This window comes from Orbicella franksi, chromosome 11 (assembly GCF_964199315.1).
Source record: "Orbicella franksi chromosome 11, jaOrbFran1.1, whole genome shotgun sequence".
Classification (NCBI taxonomy): Eukaryota; Metazoa; Cnidaria; class Anthozoa; order Scleractinia; family Merulinidae; genus Orbicella; species Orbicella franksi.
The window spans coordinates 17,961,428-17,979,421 of record NC_138155.1 but is presented as its reverse complement, the minus strand read 5'-3'; the positions used below and the strand labels follow the sequence as shown (position 1 = coordinate 17,979,421).

At 37.7% G+C, this 17,994-nt stretch overlaps 2 protein-coding genes across 4 annotated transcripts in view; both read right to left on the bottom strand.

The window, feature by feature from the left end:
* The window catches only part of LOC145503085 (uncharacterized), a 51,732-nt gene extending 34,075 nt beyond the window's left edge, over nt 1-17,657 (bottom strand). The window contains exons 1-3 of the mRNA XM_081482522.1: nt 17,057-17,657; nt 2,459-2,530; nt 2,024-2,098 (exon numbers count right to left, since the gene is read on the bottom strand). Of these exons, the coding sequence (XP_081338648.1) occupies nt 2,024-2,098; nt 2,459-2,530; nt 17,057-17,250 (341 nt within the window). The 5' untranslated portion in view covers nt 17,251-17,657. The remainder of the gene's footprint in view (nt 1-2,023; nt 2,099-2,458; nt 2,531-17,056) is intronic.
* The window catches only part of LOC145503127 (uncharacterized), a 382,969-nt gene that overhangs the window by 309,707 nt on the left and 55,268 nt on the right, over nt 1-17,994 (bottom strand). The gene's annotated exons all lie outside the window — the stretch shown is intronic.

Sequence of the window (17,994 nt, the reverse complement as noted above, 5' to 3'; positions counted from 1 at the left end):
AAAGGTTTGTATGAGAATGCAACGATTTGTCAACGGTCAAACCAAAATGCTCCCCGGGTACCCTCGTGCTTTAGTTGTCAAACCCATAAAGGGAGTGCCCGGTTACCCGGGGAGCATTTTGGTTTGACCGTTGACAAATCGTTGCTGACTACCCCCGGTCGGGCTAATTATAGTTACCCAACACCGCGAAAGTGTCCTAACTTTTGTGACGTGGCTGTTTTCGAGTTTGCGAGCGAAGCAATCTCGAAATAAATGTATCGTTGCGAAGGCGTTGTGGACGGAATCGCATAGCAAGTGAACTGACATGGAACTTCAACATTTCTTCTTCGATTCTACGGAGGAATTGAGCCGGCAGGGTTATTTTCAGTGGATTTATTCGCTTCGAGCGGCGGGCACTCTGGAAATCAGTGTCCGGCCTTGTCTTTCTTTTAGTAGTGGAAACCCACAGAACGATAACTCGCCGAAATCGCGTTAGATCGGCCCGAGGAGCTGGCAAACAACAAAGAATACAACACAGCAACAGGGTAAGTAGATTTTATTCACAAAATATAAGAATAATTGGCTTTTCAAGCAAAGCCGTTGCATTCCCATACAAACCTTTATAAATTCAAACCGTTGTAACACAACAACTCAATATACTGCAAGGCGTGAGTCATGTTTCGCGTGGTCAAATTCGGTCGTTATGTAATAGTACATGCCATATGTCATGTTAGCCTGAATGTTCGCATGAAAAGGAAAAAAAAAAAGGATAACATTGAGAGCTTGGGCCGCCTGTGTCCTCGTGGGCGCATACGCACAATGACGACTTAAGAGTCGCGCAAGATGGCAGCCATACTCCAATCCATGTTATGGTCAATTGACACCTGTCAAAACAAGGTATCCCCTGACCAGTATCACGTGACCATATCGCAGCTCAAGTTTAGAGCTCATCAAGGTCACATACTTTTTTTTCAGTTGACCGCTGACCAAGTTCTGGTTTTCAATTGGATCGTAGCCTTGTATCAGGTTGACTTGTTGGCCGGGTCGTTTGGAAGCCGGTTAACGTTATCCCAGGATTATAAAAGTTAACTGAAGTATAGTTTGTCTTCTATACAAATGTTTTTCACTACTTTTGTTTTGTGTATTTTGAAGACCTTGAGATTATTCAAACTCAAACCAGAAGGCCAAACAACAGAAACAGAAACCCTTACTGTAAAGTTACAAAAATCAAAACAAAATTCTCACTTATCCTCGGTTAGCTTAATCAGGCTTTGAACAACCCGACCCAGGAGCTCCTCTTTTAGGCTTGGTTAAATCTATATTAATTATTATGTTTAGTTATACATGGTTTACATCTTGATTAGTCCAGTGCTCCCGTCATCTATCAAGTTGTATTTGTCTTTGATTCCAGGACATGAAAAGATGATGCGGAAGCTTCATTTCTATTGAGCCAGTGACACTGATTGCAAATAAAGTGTTTAATTCACAAGTTCAGGGACATCGTAATACACATGCATTCAAATTGGAAGAATGTTTGGGATAGTTCGCCAACTTTAGGTGTTCTACAGTACATTTCGTTCTGAATCAAAAGTTTTATCCCTGTTTGCTTGTGGTAAGAGGAGGCAAGTCCTTTCAGTGCGTCCACTAAGTACCATCACTGATGTACACAGCTAAATGATGAGAGTATGATGATCTTATATGAAAACTGAGTCAGCTGCTGAATCAACTGCCTAGCACAAGACTAAAATTTACCCAGCAACTTCTCTCTCACTGAAAAAGACCAACCACCAAAAAAGTACACACTGTTTATGAAAGGGCTTTAGATTTATCATCAAAAAAAACAGTGGTGTCTGAAACTTAGTTTAGTTTAGTCATGGAGAGATTTTCCAAAAACTGTTGTGAAAACTTTCTTTCCATTGAATGGTGTTGATATTCGTGATAAACCAACATCAATCATCAATATCCTCACTAACTCAATCTGACTACCTAGGTCGGGGTGCATGAAATTCCTTGAGCATTTTATGATGGTAAATACACTACTTACAGTGATAATCGAGTCAGGGAGGATGGTAGAGATTGCCATGGTGGGATATCCCTGAGCTTATTCTCATGAAGAAGCCTGAAAGAACAAGTGGTAAGCAACGTAAAGACTTGTTGTGCTTTTCTCACAGTAATCAAGTTACATTGTATCAATCCTAGCTTAAAAATTTTACTAAAATTGAACAATTACCATAATAGATGATGACAGTTGTCATCCATCTGCACTAATATAGAGCTTTGAGCCTAATAACTTGAAAATTGTATAATACTTGGGGGTTTGTCCAGTTTAGTGTCACTAAGAAACAATAGGCAGGGAACAAAGCCATCTAAATTTATGGCCATTTGACTAATTCATATGTTTTGCTGCCTCTTCAATACAAACTAGCAATCAGTGAGAAAATTTAGAGCATAAATTTTGAAATAAAAACTAAATACTTACAGCTCCTGAAGATTTGTAAGTCTCGAAAGTTTTGAAACATCCAAGGTTTTCAGTTCATTGTAACTTAAATCTCTAGAAAAAAGAAAAACAATGTCATGTGTGCATGTAATACATTAATCATAAAATTCAATTTACAAACTTGGGTGTTATTACTGATGTTTTACTAACTCAGAGTGGAGGAAACAGTGGGGGGGGGGGGTCACTTGTTTGGCGCAGGTGTTAATTTTAATTTGTAAACTTGACATTTGCGAAGCACCCAACCTTTCTTCTCTACTGATATAATAGGGACAAAAGTATTGGGTGACAGGACCAAAGTGAACTATAATGACACTTGTTAATAACCATATTTTCCATTGTCATTTAAGTAATTCTAAAATCTTAAAAAAAAACATTTTTGTTTTAAAAATAGGATGTTTTTAGCAGGTAAGTGTCACTATGGTAACCTACTGTGTCACAAAAATGATAACAATCTGTTCACCAATGATCGGGCAGTTTTAGTACCATGATTGTAGCATGAACTGATGAAAAGTGCTTATTGTGACCAATCAAAATTTAAGTCTTGGAAAGAGCTGGATACTGTTGCGAACCACCTTAAGTAATGCTCTGGCTAAGAGCAATAGCAAGAACAATAGGGCCGCGGCTCCTGGAGCCGTTAGTAGTCGATGGGCAGAAACTTGATAATTAAATTAATCTGAGCTACTTTAATTTATTGGATAAATCACATTAGCGCGAAATTCAAATGGTTTTTATAAAAATTTGGAGCATGTAGAGGCCATTTGCTTGGCTTAAATTAACAGGATATCGTTGTTTTCACATAACATACTTGGCTGCGACTCTACTGTGGGATTCTACAGTGTATTTCTCTCCTTTGCGTCCCTAGTTTAAATAAACTGTCGCAACTACTGCTTAAAACTGCCATATCAGTTGATGTCCAGTGACTGCCATTTCACTGCAAGTTATGGTGATATTTTTTCTTCGCGCAATTCTCATTATCCATACACAGCAAACATTCATACAAAACTTATTTGCCACACAAATTTCGCATGCAAACGGAAATTCTTTGATTAAAGTGGACAGAGAGGAAAATAACCTTTTCTTTTCTGTGGAATAACTACTTACTTTTTCAATTTTTCCTGTCTGGCACAGCAAAAACAAAATAATTATTTCGCGGGAACGTGACGTGAATGTACTTACAAAGGAGAGAAATCTTACTTCATATTCCAGTTGGCAACGGATATAAATCTTCTGTCACTCTGCCTAATTTTAGCAGTGTCTGTAGTACAGAGTTCTTTGATTTTGAAAATCTCTCTCCTCAGTTGCAAGCCAAAGGCACTTGATATAAAACAGGCAAATCCACGCGCGTACCCAGCAGGAACAACAACACAATGAGAGGTCCCTCAAGGAACTACCCCAAAGATCACGATTATTGATCCTCATGAATACGATCTTTAGAATTGTTCTGAAGTCGTGAGTAATTCTAGGCTGTTTTTGTTCTACCGTTCTAGTGAAAAATTCATAAAACATGCAAAGAATTGCTCTTCACAAGATGGCTACCATGCTGTGACATATGAGCTCCACGTGTTACCATCTTTGTTTTATAATAGCTCGTGTTGCCCACGTACAAATTTTCCCTGAATTTGCACAACAATAGATTTTGACCGATTGTCGGGGCTTTCAGGGCTGTAATAATCTGTGGTTAAAAAAGAAATTCCGCATATTCCATGGCTGTTAGTGCTATCACTCTTAGCCAGGGCGTTACTTAATGGTACAAAATTGCCATTACCTGCTCAATATTTGAACAGGCAAAAGGTTTAATTTCCATAGAATCACACACCGCCTCTTACATGTATGTAAGACTTCATTTACAACTCTTTTCCTCTTATACTTTTAAGGTAAAGTAGAGATCTGTATATAAAGAACTGCAAATTAAGCTATAGTTCAGAGGTATACCCCAACTATAGATGTAACAAAATTTTCAACACTTTTCTTTTTTTATCCTGAATGCTTTTCACTTCAAGCTGTGACTTTCTCTACAAGTCTTGGATTGGTTTATGGTATTCCACAAACAATACCTTTCAAATGGTGTGTTATATGTTTGGTCTTTGGTTCTATAAGTACCATTTTACATATATACCGTAAAAACTCGTGTATAAGCCGCACTCGTATATAAGCCGCACCCCCAACTTTCGAGCTTGATTTTGAAAAAAGGAAAACTCTTTAAAAAGCGCTGAGCAAAAGAAAGTGATTACTTGTACATTGTAAGCTTGGTCAAATCTGATGCTGTGTATTTGCTGCGAGCTAAATAACTCTTGAAATACCTTTTACAAGCTATTCTTCAACGGAATTTCTGATATCCTCCTAAAGAGAGGCTCTTTTGACAAGATGTTGCCTTTATTGCTAAAGGCAATAGTGGAAAACGATGAAATTCAAACGGAAATCCGAGCAAAACAATCTCTGACCGATCAATGCAAAATGATTGCTTAGTAACCACGCAGTCATTTAAAGAGAGAGTCTGGACACAAGAGAAATACACACGCAAATAAATGGACTTGTAGATTATATTTTACAATACTAAATGATACATTTGTATCCGAAAGAGAAACGGGTACATGTGTTATCGATATTAAAAAGTTAACCTATCCTTACTTTTACGCAAAAACTATTTACATGTGCAAAATTTGAAGTTCATCTTATCAATCTTTGTCCAAAGTGAAAATGTTCTATCGTTCAGCTCAGTTAGAAACCATAAAAGTCCTCACTGTCACTTTCACCGAAAATGGCCTCATAGAATTCAGGTGCAATTTCTGCTTGCTGTCACTCGAAGTCATCTGCATAGTACAACTCTTCATCGCCGTCCAGTTCGTCGATGTCTGCGAATGGATCCGAGTCAGACTCCTCTTCCCAGATTTCTTCATCTTCTGTACCGTCCATTACGTTGGTGATACAGCACTTGCGAAACGACTTCGCAATCATTTCAGTTGGTATGTCATTCCAGGCAGCACTGATCCATCTGCAGATCTCATCAAGCTCAACTTTCCGAATACGACCTCCGGCAGTAAAGGTGTACTCTCCAGCCAACATCCATTCTTGCCACTTTGCCCTCATGCGGTCCTTGAAGGGTTTGTTGATAGATACATCCAATGGCTGAAGCATGCTGGTCATGCCACCAGGAATCACTACAGGCTCCGTATTTAGAGACCTCAAGGTACAGCGAATTGGTTTGGATAAGTGGGCTCGGAACGAATCCCACACAAGCATGGACTTTTGCCTGCTGATGCCACCAACTTTACTCCAAACGGTTCGTAACCAGTCCTGCACAAGTGCTTCGTCCATCCAGCCCTTTGCCTGGCACCTGACAACAACCTCTTTGGGAAAGTTCCAGTTCTTAGGAAGTGTTTTCCGTTTAAACACAACGTAAGGTGGGAGTTTTGTTCCATCTCCGAGGCAGGTGAGCATAACAGTAAACCTATCCTTCTCATGACCTGTGCTTAGAAGCGGGACGCTCTTCACTCCTTTCTCTGCAACGGTACTGTTCGTTACAATGTCAAACGTAAGTGGTGTCTGGTCTGCATTACCAATGTATTTAAGATCAAAGTCATGCTCCTTCCGTTTAGCCATCACATAGCGCTGAAATTTGATCAACTTCTCTTCATAGTCTTGGGGAAGTTTCTGGGCAATCGTGGTCCGCCTTCTGATGGAGAAGCCACATCGGTCCATGAAACGATAACACCAGCATTTAGATGCCTTAAATTGTTCCAGTCCTAGCCTTTGCGCCACTGATTTTGCTTTAAGGCATATGACATTGGTGGATACGCCAGTGCCAGCTTTGCGTTTCTCGGTTATCCACGCAGCGACTTCTTTTTCAAGTTCAGGAAATGCAGCAGATCAACCACGTAGAGCTCGCTTGTTTCGCGGTGTTTTCAGCAGCTTTTCACGTTGCGAACGCCAGCGACGCACACAGCTTTCATTTATACTGAACTGCTTTCCAGCGGCACGATTTCCTTTTTCTACAGCATATGCAACAACTCGAAGTTTAAAAGATGCAGTGTACGATGCTCTGGGAGAACCCCTTCCTGACATGATGACAATAAACTGACAGTATGAAGACACGTGTCGAATGTTTTGACTCTTGCGCGGATCAAACAGAGTAAAATCTGATTGGTTTAAATAGACAATAAACAGACAATCGGTTAACCATGCTCAAGTTGCGAATGACTTGATCCTTGTGTTTTCTTAGCACAAGTTTTTGTGACATTTCACGATCATAGAACAAATATACCTACAAAACTAAAATGATTTAGGATCCATGCTACATAGGTAACTGTATAAGCTGAGCATATTATCGAAAATTTGAATATAAAGTTCCTTGAGAATCAATTTTCATGCAAAAAAACAGGTTTATTTACAGCCACAAGCATGCAGCTTGGTTAGGTCACTTAGCAACGCCTCACAGATGCACTCTACTTTGATTGGCTAGCTAAAAACCGATAAGAAGTCTGGGCCGAGTCACGTAGATCGATCGAATTGAACGATCGAACGAACGATAAACAACATGGAAAAGTTCCATTTCACATCAGCTGTGCGTGGATACCATGTTTATAAACATGTATGGAAGCCTTCAATTGGTGAAAAACTTGTTGCTCGACGCAAGTTTAACAATCCTATGGATAAACACACGGTGCAAGTTGTGAAGAACACCGAAACAGTCGGTCATTTGCCCCGTGAGTTCTCACAAATAGCGTGGTATTTTCTTGCACGTGGCAGAGAGATCAGTATTGAAGTGATCGGTCGCAGAAGGCATTGTAAGCAGCTTTGTGGAGGAATGGAGATTCCATGCCAGTTAGAGTTTAGCTGCGCAAAGGAAGTACAAATGAATCGCTTGAAAGAACTACTCGCAAAGAAGATTCAGGTTTAAAACCTGAAGAGACAAAGGCTCCTTTAGGAGCCACTACTTCTATCAAAAGCAATGATCAACAACAGCAACAGGTTTCAAAATGTTGAATGTTTATTTACTTACGTTTTTAAGTGCTATATCTGACCACTAACTAGGCAATTAGCCCCCTCTGAAAACAATGGTCTCGTATATAAGCCACACCCGCCATTTTAAGCCCAAAATTTCAGCAAAAAGGTGCGGCTTATACACGAGTTTTTACGGTAATATTATGATATTTCCCACGGGAGTGAAAGGAACAATGTACAGGGCCAATACAGCAGTCAATAACTGATATATTTTTATAACATTTTCCATCATCCCTATACAGAGACATATCAATACACCATGCAAATGAATGTACTGAACTACATCACAATGGACTAATTAAGGGGGCTTTACAACTCTGACTGACATTATGTTTGTACATGGATTGCCAAATCAAATATTCAGCTCTGCAACTCTCTAAAATGCAAATACAAGGAGGGATTGGGAAGGCTGTGTGCCATGTACATATGGCAGATAAAGCTATGAAATGGTGCATTTTGGAAGTACTTACTGGGTCTGCAATGCATCCTAGCCACGAAACAGCAAGTAAAATATACACTATTTTGTAAGAAGGACTTTCATTCGTGATATTTTCAGTTTTAGTAATGATGAATAAACATGTGAGAAATCACGATGCCTTTGCTCTAAATCAATGCTATAAAAGTGTTCGCTTTGTTTTCGTCCCAGATCCCTTACTCAAACTCTGCTCGGAAATGAGGTTTTCACTCAATCCATGTGCTTTCTGTTTTCATTGATAGAATCGGCTGACTTGAATATGTTTTGCATGCTATAATTAGCCAAATAATATGCCTCCAAATGCAAAAGTTCCGAAATTGGATGTCCAAGACTCGGAGATTGTTGCCATTTTGCACCATGAACGCTGAGTCCACCACAACAAAAACAATGATGAAGACAAAGCTTCCAAGCCTCCTAGTCTAATTGAGGGATGTTAAGTACAAAAATGGCACAGGGGAAGGTTTAGCACAAGAAATCTTAAATGAAGCCCAGAAAAGGAATATATCCCCTACAAAGATGACTGGATTTGGTTCTGATGGAGCAAACGTCATGAGTGGAGAAGGAAAAGGGGTCAATGGGAGGCTGAAGGAACAAAATGGGCACATAGTATCGCTTGTCAAAATGTTTTTATGGCCCATTTATTTACCCTAATGGCCCAAACTTTTTACAAATGGCCCATAACTTTCCATTGCGACAGGCCATAGGCTCAATTGCCTGTTTTGCCTTCCCAATCCCTGATTACAAGTAATTAAGCATTATGCAGACAACAGAAATTAATTTGGCAGCACACTGAAAACAAACAAAAGGATATAACACTTGATGATGAGAATGACAAAACAATAATTCTAAAAAAAGAAATGAAAATATTATGTCGCTGCAACACAAACCTAACGCTGACAATACATTTTGTAGCTCAGAAAGTTCAAGAAAATTCTAATTACTTAGTATTAAGACCCTTGCACTAGTAAGAATACTGAGCATTGCCAAACTCATGTCATCAAGCTGACAACACAGTTAAATAAATTAATCTCCTACAAGCAGCTCAAACACAGCTTTTTATGGTTTCTTTTCACTGAGTAAAGTTCACAAACCAACAGAATAGTGATCACAATCGCACAATTCACTCACAATCTCCTAGGGTTCACTTATCTGGGTGATGCATACTTCTAATCCACAAAATCGATATCACAGTCTCCTTTCTTTATGTCATCCATATCGTAGAAATGCACTTGGTTCTTATCTTAATCGACACCCTTTTTTCTTCTTTGATGATCAGGTCCTGGAGACTTGCAGTTATAGGCAGCTTTAATTCGTTATTGGAATGTAAAGGTCTTAAATTTAAAGTACCTTGCACAATAATATTACAAAAACAAATCTTTAACTTTGCCTTTCATTTAGCATGGCGACATTAAGAATATTGAGTTCTCAATATAAAACAGTGACTACAATATGGACAAAAAAATCAACATCCAGACTAAATGAAATCTCCAAGAAAATCTGTATTTAACACCTGTTAATTACAACAGAGTAAAGGAAAATAAAGCACTTCTCTACTGACAAAACTAGTGAGACAATTTCAGATAGTGCATAGTGCAATTTACGGCTCTGATACAGTAGTCGCACAGGTCCTTAACCATGCCGTTTTCTCCCTTGGTAGTCAACTAGGCCTTTTCCCCTTGCAGAATATGAGCGGGCAAAAACTTGATAGGACATAATCTTAGCATTGCATAAGTTTCATGTTTGTATTTTCTTTCAAGGCCCAAAAACAACTTACAATTACTGTTTGTCAAGACGGCTTTGAATTTTATTGTGATGTTTTACGCTGAGTTGCAATCCTTTTAAATTCAATAATACACAGAAGTGGCAAATATGACAATTTTATTTTTCACTCCAACGTATGTAACCTGATACTTTTGTTTCCCTTGACCAGCTATGCAACATGATTGTTAGTAAATTATTAATTATTGTGTTAGTAAATTATTGTGTAAGGAGGTTAGTACCTGACCGAACAGCAGCCCCCAAAACCATCCCAATAGTGCACTCTGCACTAAAAATGATACTTTGACAGAATACAACAAAGAAAAAAGCTTTTCTTAACACTTAAATCTGGTAAGTACCAATGGACTCTGTGCCACATAAACAACTTCAACAGGAAATCCTGAAGCAATATCTGCATTTATTATATGGCTGTGTTTCACAAGGACTGGGAACTACCAAATTCACAAATTTGATTGGCTGAAATCGATATTGACCGCGGCCTAGATTTTCCCATCTAGACTGGCATCTAGACCAGTTTCATTTTGCGTTGAAAAAGTAGCAAACTAAAATACAAAAATGTTCACCATTTTCTTTTATTTTCTTCTCAATCACTTATGGAAGTGCAAAAAAGCCTAATGACAAAAAAAAAGTAAAGAGGACAAGCAAATTTCGGCAGGTTTAAGTTAAGCTCATCGCCATTCAAGAGTAAAATGTCAGCACACCAGTTACATTAAACAAATTAAAGTTTTCTTCTTTGCCATGTAATAAACATCTTATTAACCAAGCTAAGTCAGTCTGTATGGCAGAATCTTGACCTCGGTCGTGTGTACAGACCTCACCGCATTTGGTCTGTACTCACGACCTCGGTCAAGATTCTCCCATACAGACCTCCAGCTCAGTTAATAAGAGCTAAGTACTAACAACTGCATATATGAGGAGCTCCCTAAAATAAATGACTTAGTACTAACAACAGGAACATTTTGTAGATTTGTGCCCGCATGCACGTGACAGCTGAAAAATGTCACCCTGCAAAACAACTCTGAATGCCATTCCTTGAGAGCCATCTCAACACAAAATGACAACATATTGCAGGAGCAGAAAAGAGTCTGAAACAGGCTGAATATTTTAAGTGCTGTCAGTTGGCAAAAAGTTTAAAGTGCTGTCAGTTCACAAAAAACTCAAACAGGCATACTTATTAAAGATAACTGACACAAAACAAGGAAACAACAATTAAATTAATCTCTCCCAAACATGCCATTCACTGAATGTTTTTCTAATATGCTGTACATCTAATAAATACAGCAAATCGATTTACTGCTTGTAAAGTGGTTCCGTGACAGAGGGCATTCAGGGCCAGACACTAATATACACATGAAGACAATGTATGATACAGTTGCCTGAATAGCCCACGGTAGTGACAATGTATCAGCTTTGCCTGAGTTTTTCATGGAGTCAAAATACCCATCCTATTACAACACCACTAATGATATGATTTACTGCTAAACTTGTAAATGAACAAACCTTGAGGTCTCATGACTATGTGGCTGAAAAACCAAAATTCTCAAATTGCTTAAATTGCAAGAACTCCTAAGTTATATATATAAAAGCATTTACAAAATACTTTTGTACGGACTCTACAAAGGTCTGACAGCCATGTAACCTGCTAATTCATTTTATCTTTTCTTAAAACTTAATTGTCACTAACTACTCACTATGATGTTGTGCACCACTCAATGCTGTGATCTCACTAGTTCTGACCAAGACAAAAATGGTTGAACCACATGTACCACCAAGGATAGTGTATAGTTATAAACAAACTATAAGGTTGCAGTTACAGCACACAAGTGCGTGGAAAAAAAGAAATTATTCAAATCCATCTTCCCAGAAGGCCCATTTAAATTAACCTCTTCTAAAATAGGCTATCAACATTTCTTCCTGCAACAAAATTATCTTGATCACTCCCATCAACTTCATGAACTTGTGAAAGAATAAGCATTAAAACTGGCCAATAATTAGTAATTGTGGTAAAAAACAGTTGAAATAAATGGCATATAAGACATTTTATTTATGAACACACAAGATGTGGTCAAATATTGTATATTACAAATATTTCCGGAATAAAATCTTTGTAGATCTTGCCAAAAGATATTGTATATTGATTACTAAATGATTTCTGCAAAAAAGGTTTCTGGACAGTGATGTCTCCAATGGTGCAACATGCTAACTTGTACATGTACATTCCATTTTGCATTTAATTTTGGTATTTATTAACTACATTCATCTTGATCCTGATATTACATGAAACAGAATAAACTATTTTGGCAATACATACAGCTGAGCTTTACAGATTAACACTCTTCACAATATTAACCTAGTGATATTGTAAACAGCACTTAAAGCCTTCTAAGTGCGCAGTTGTCACTTATTTATTGATGAGCAATAATATCATCACCCTCACCTCCTTAATACAAATTAGTCAGCTGAAATATTGTGATTTTAAGCAAAAACATCACAGAACTTCCAGTACGGCTTCAAAAGACAGCCAAGGTAGATGGGCAGATCAACATGTTTAGCTGTACACCATGCACATGTTGGTGCATGGTCACTCTTTGTAAGAGATTTCAATAAGAGTGCACGCAATATCTACCTTGATCATTCCAATAACTCTTTTCACTTTCCAAAATGTCAGTTTAGTTACTACTCTTTGTTCACTTAAATTTGTAAGTACATCAGGTCCTTGTTTTAAATCAAGCAATGAAGTAAAACAAATCAAAGGTTTTGGAATAGTGAACATTTTTTATGCCAGTTCAGTAGAAGAGTCATACCAGTTTATGTCTGAACAAAGGAGCTATAAATAGTACTCCCTTCTTGTGACACTAAGAGCTGACTATACAACCAACAAATTTTTTTTGAAATCAAATACTGAATCATTTAGCTATTTTCCAACAATCACAAAGCAAATCTTCATTAGTACTGTGAAAGTTTGAACTGTACATTGCATTACAGTGTAATGTAATGTAAAATGTTTTATGATAAAAAAGAAAGTGGTACTAACTAAAACAGCACTGGGAGCGAACGTGATTTTTAACATGTTTTCTTGTGATGTAGCTAGTGTAATGTAGATTAGTTGGCATATAACACGTGTTGCTATAAATTGAAAAAAAACATTAGAGAGAAAAATCTAAAAAAAATTGGAAACTAGTGCTGTACAATGTATATAGAGTTTGGCTTGTTTAGTTACTTTCTTAGCTCATCTTCTCAAAATGTAATGAAATAAATTGTTAAAATTGTCTTCCAAATTGTTTTTTTTAAGTATTGGTTCATGTATTCACTAAAAGTGGTGTGTCACTACAGAAAGTAATGTTTCCTGCAACTTACAATCACACAAGAAAATTAACTAGTCACGCTTTTATCAAAGACAAGCTGACCAAGAGAAAAAGCAAAATAACAATTCTGCAGCAAGTTTTGAACTCATTTCTGGTCTCTGCAACACCTAATGTATGTTACACTGGGTAATTTCTTTGCAACTTGATGCAAAGCAATAGTTTCCAAACAACAGCCTTTCCTTAAAATTGTTAAATGAAATTTCTTTTTGTTTGATTTACAGAACTATGAAAGGATGCCTAAATGGAACATGCCAATTGACATAATTATCTGTGATCAAATGTTAGGTACCCCAGAAAAAAGTTATTTTGGTACTAACAATGATGTGTTTGTTGCCTGACAGCCTATGCCCATAGCAGAGACCATGGGTGTTCATGAACATTGCTCATTTGCTTGTTTGTGCACCTTGTGATTGTTCATTCAATGATACATGTTAGAAATGAATTGTCCTACAAGTTGTAGACACTCTTGACAGGTCAAGAAGCCACACTCATACTCAACTACAACATACCAAACGTTTCTGTGTAAAAATACTGTGTCAAAACATCATTTAGGATGCAAATAATTCCTTCACATTGTACTGCAGTTCAGCATGAAAGTAAGGATAAGTACCGATTAGAAAGACATTCATGATACGGGTTACAAAGATCAAGCTTTAAAAATTTTGGATAATTTTTTCTAAGATGACTTGCAGGCAATGCATGCTGATTTAAATTTCCTTACATAGTTCTTAACCTGTGGCTTTTAGAGAAATAGCTTAGTATTGGAACTATATTTTGTGCATTGGAAAATCTGAAATCCGCATGCTAACAGATGTCCAAGGCTAACACAGTTTGAAAAACCAACTTAAATAACCAATGTTTCAAAGGTTTGCTGATAAATTTGCCGCATTACAGTACATATACTAAACGAACTTGTAATTCTGGAGAGTTCAATAAAAGTTAGAACAGGTCAAAATACATTTTGAAACTTTCACTTCAACGGTTCCACATTCTTAAGAACTAGAAACTAAAGAACAATACTGCTCATCCATGTACTAGTCCTAAAACAAATTATTATCGAGTCAAATTCATGCAAAAATCACATCCCACCATGTCAGACTTTGGTTTCTTAATGGATAGTTTTACTGTGTTAACAGCCTTGCAGGGGCACACTTTACAACACAAAGTTCACAAAGCACATCTTTTCTACATGATTGCACCTAATCTATTCCTATCAGCATGTAACAAGCAACACATATGATTAAAATGTCCACAACAACTGTAATCTGAAAACACACAGAGAAGAGAATGTCTTTCTCATTAGCCATGCCAGCAGGAAAATGTTGTTACTGTGCAGTGCAGATGGCATCCTTGTAACAATTCTATTTGTAAAGAAAAATTGTACAGATCACAAGTGTAGTGGAAAGGAAATGAAATGCTAACTACAACATTTACCAGTCTTTCCAAGAATTCCCACAACAAAACTAGTTGGATGCGCGGCAGTTCTAAATACCTGACGCTGCTCACTTTCTGTGCTGGAGAGAATAACAACTGGTGCACGCTGTATGTATGTGGAGAGAATGTATGACCCAAAAATGGTTTTTCCTTCCGTTCATAAAATTCATTTCATTTCAGTGACAAAAAAAAATTGTTGCATTAAATCGTATTTACTTTCTTCATCAAAACAATCACATTCAACACCAAGGAAAACATATAAATTGTGTTTTGCCAACTAAATTGAAACTTGGGACTTCTTAGTGACAAAAATAACACGTAAGTATATATACAAACGTCTATCTCATAACGAATATGGCTGAAACTCCCTTTACTTTGGTTTTTGTATCTAAAACATAATTAAAAGCACCTGGAATTTTAGTCTGTTCTGCATAACATTTCTTGAAGCGATTGTAAATCTCATAAAATTGATAACAATCGAACTCGACTTGTGAACTTCAAGAGTCGAAAAGCTAATCTTCAGTTCATTTTCACCCAGAGCAGAACAGAAATAAACACGAAAATACCTTGGAATGGATAGGATTAAAAATATTTTCCATAACCACTCCCAGGTTTCCATTTGAAATTGTGAAGTAAGACTACAATAGCCAAAGTACTAGGTTCTCGCCAATTCAACAGTAGGGGGCCTACATTTAGAGAGGAATTTGCATATGTTGTTTTCTAGCCTCGGGGTATAAAAAAACACATTTCCCAGCATCTATAGATTCTTAATCCTCTCCTATGATTATCAATTGAACTTTAGACGTCTTTTGGAGATAGAAAATTGAACTAAAGGAATATAAAAACTGTGCAGTGACGCATGCTTTCCTTTGCTCTCAATACATGTTTGCATTTACATTGTCGAGATTGCTACAAAATTAGAATTTCTAATCACGCTCTTTGGAAAACGGAGTTTGAATAAATACAACAGCAGGAGATTTTGCTAAAAACCTCAAGATATGCAAGCACAGGAAATTAACGAGAGCCCCGGGATTGGAACTGAGAAAAGGTGTTTACAAGCGAAAAAAAAAAAACGTTCAGTTTATTAAGAAGCACAAGCGTGATGATCAAAAAATAACTCCTGGCTTTGAGTCCAATTGTTAAATAAATTCAAACACAGAAAGAAAGAACAATTGCACCAATGAATGACGTTCTTAAGGCAAACAAAAACAATTCAAAGCACAAGAAAACAAAGTAGCTAATTTAATAAATTTGTCTCAGGCGAAACAATTGTCCTTGATCGGTGACGGAAAACTTTCATTCAAAAGGTCTTTGGTTTGACTTTAACTCCGTGTACCGCTGCAAGACGATCACACGATAAAAATTTGATCTGAATTCACGACTTTGCATACGATAAAAATCATTCCTTTTCCTCGTTTACTTTTGATTTCTTATATTGCAGACTATAATTGAATAATGTGACTGTAGAGCAATGCGTGGTAAGGAAATCTGCCATTGAATCTATTTCGGCTTCATCGCACGAAAATATCAAGAAAATAGACACTAAAGAAGCCCAAGAAACGAAAAATGAGAGTCTCTGTTTGAGGAACAACTATAAATTGATTCATGTTGCAAAAACGCGACGGGAAATCTTTTCCAATATGTACATAATTTGTGAACGATGTGCATGATGTCAATATATCCCATGATCACAAACCAAACAACACTCAAACGAATCCTTCCTTCACATTTCGCCTAAAATAAACCTCTCTAAGCGCCAAACCAAAATTTATTTTATACTGAAGGAAATATCGAGTTCACAGCTTATTAAAGGTGCAGTTATTTGTTTAGCGAAGAAAAGATAACTAAGAAGAGAACCTTTCAAAGAAATGGTTTAGTTGACACATTATCAGTTGAAAGAACGTATCAGCAGTGATTCGTTGGCAATATGTCACTTGTTTACCATTTTTCAGCGCTGGCAAGGAAATCAGGTCACCTTTCGAAGCGATAACCAGGCTTTTTAAAGAAAATATTATCGTTTTATAAGCTTGCGTGCAACTCAGAATTGCAATTCCTCGGAAGAACTTGTCGCATGATGATTTGACATATTGAAAGCTTATATCTGTGACGTGTTTAATTTCGTTCGAAGCAATGCCTTCTGATGAATTCTTGCATTCTTTTTGAGCGTATTGTACAGAACCAAAAACCCTCGCGCGATTAAATAAAAGCGCCTTCCATTAATCATTATGTTTTAGAAGGAAACCTGTAAACCTTACACCAACACGCTCTCAAATCACGGACTTTTTCGCGTTGAAAGGTGACACCACGAGAAATCTCCCAGTTCAAAAACTGCCATTCGTAAATAACTAAGTATTCACCTTAGATAAAGGGTAGCCCGAAATATCTTATCACGACCGATAAACACGAGATCTCGAAAAAAGTTCGTTAGGACTGACTTAAGGGATTTTAAATCGCTGGTGAGCGAGCGTACAACTCGCCTGAAGACGGCATAGAACTAGAAAGAAAACAAGAAACCGTTTTACTCACAATGAGGTCGTTTGCAAAGGAATCCCCTGAGGTATTCCCTGTAGTTGGCGGTTTTTGCAAGAAACTCTTGTTCCAGAGCAAATGCACGGCTTGGCTGTAACACACGCCTGGCTATCTGCATCTTCTCCGCGCGACAATCCACACAACGCCAAACATATTGCAGCCAAAGCACTCACAATATAAATGGACGCCATCTTTGATTGAAATCCACAACGTTTTCACATTTCCCACGGCAAACTACACTAGAAAAGCGTTTCTTTGACGCACTTCGAACAAACAGGCAGTTTCATTTGGGTAAAAGCTTCCTTAGCTTGGCGGGGTGTCGGTATTAGAGAATGTGTACCTTCACGCAAAGTTTTCATAAAGCCTCAAAGAGGAAACCATCAGATTGAAATTGAATGCTACTTTCGACATGAAACTGACCACCCACGAACGTCACAACAACAATAGCGAGCGCTCTGATTGGTCGACTTCGCGGACTGTCGGTGAAATGACAAGGACCTAAGCCGCGGGATACAACCCAAATAAAATTTGTTGTATTCGCTCGGATTCATCCATGAGGCTCAAATTTCAGCCTTCCCAAAGAGTGATTGACAGCGGAATAATTGATATGAAATGAGACGTGTAAAACGAACCAATTGAGTGTACAGATGTTAATTTCATTTGCTTGTGCAAACAGCTGGGCTTGGATTGACACGCACTCGCTCAGATTGAAAGATAGTGCACCACAAAACTTTTTTCTCACTTCGGGAGTACTCAAATTTTACGGGTATTGAATCTTTTCTCCAACACTTTACACTCCCTTGCAATACAGGCTGAAACAAGAGCAGTGTGAGCGACGTTTTCCGGCTACTAATAATACACAAATGAGATTTTGCAAAGAACTTCACGTAATTACAGACCCATCTATCAAACGAGCCGCCTTCAGGCCACTTGAA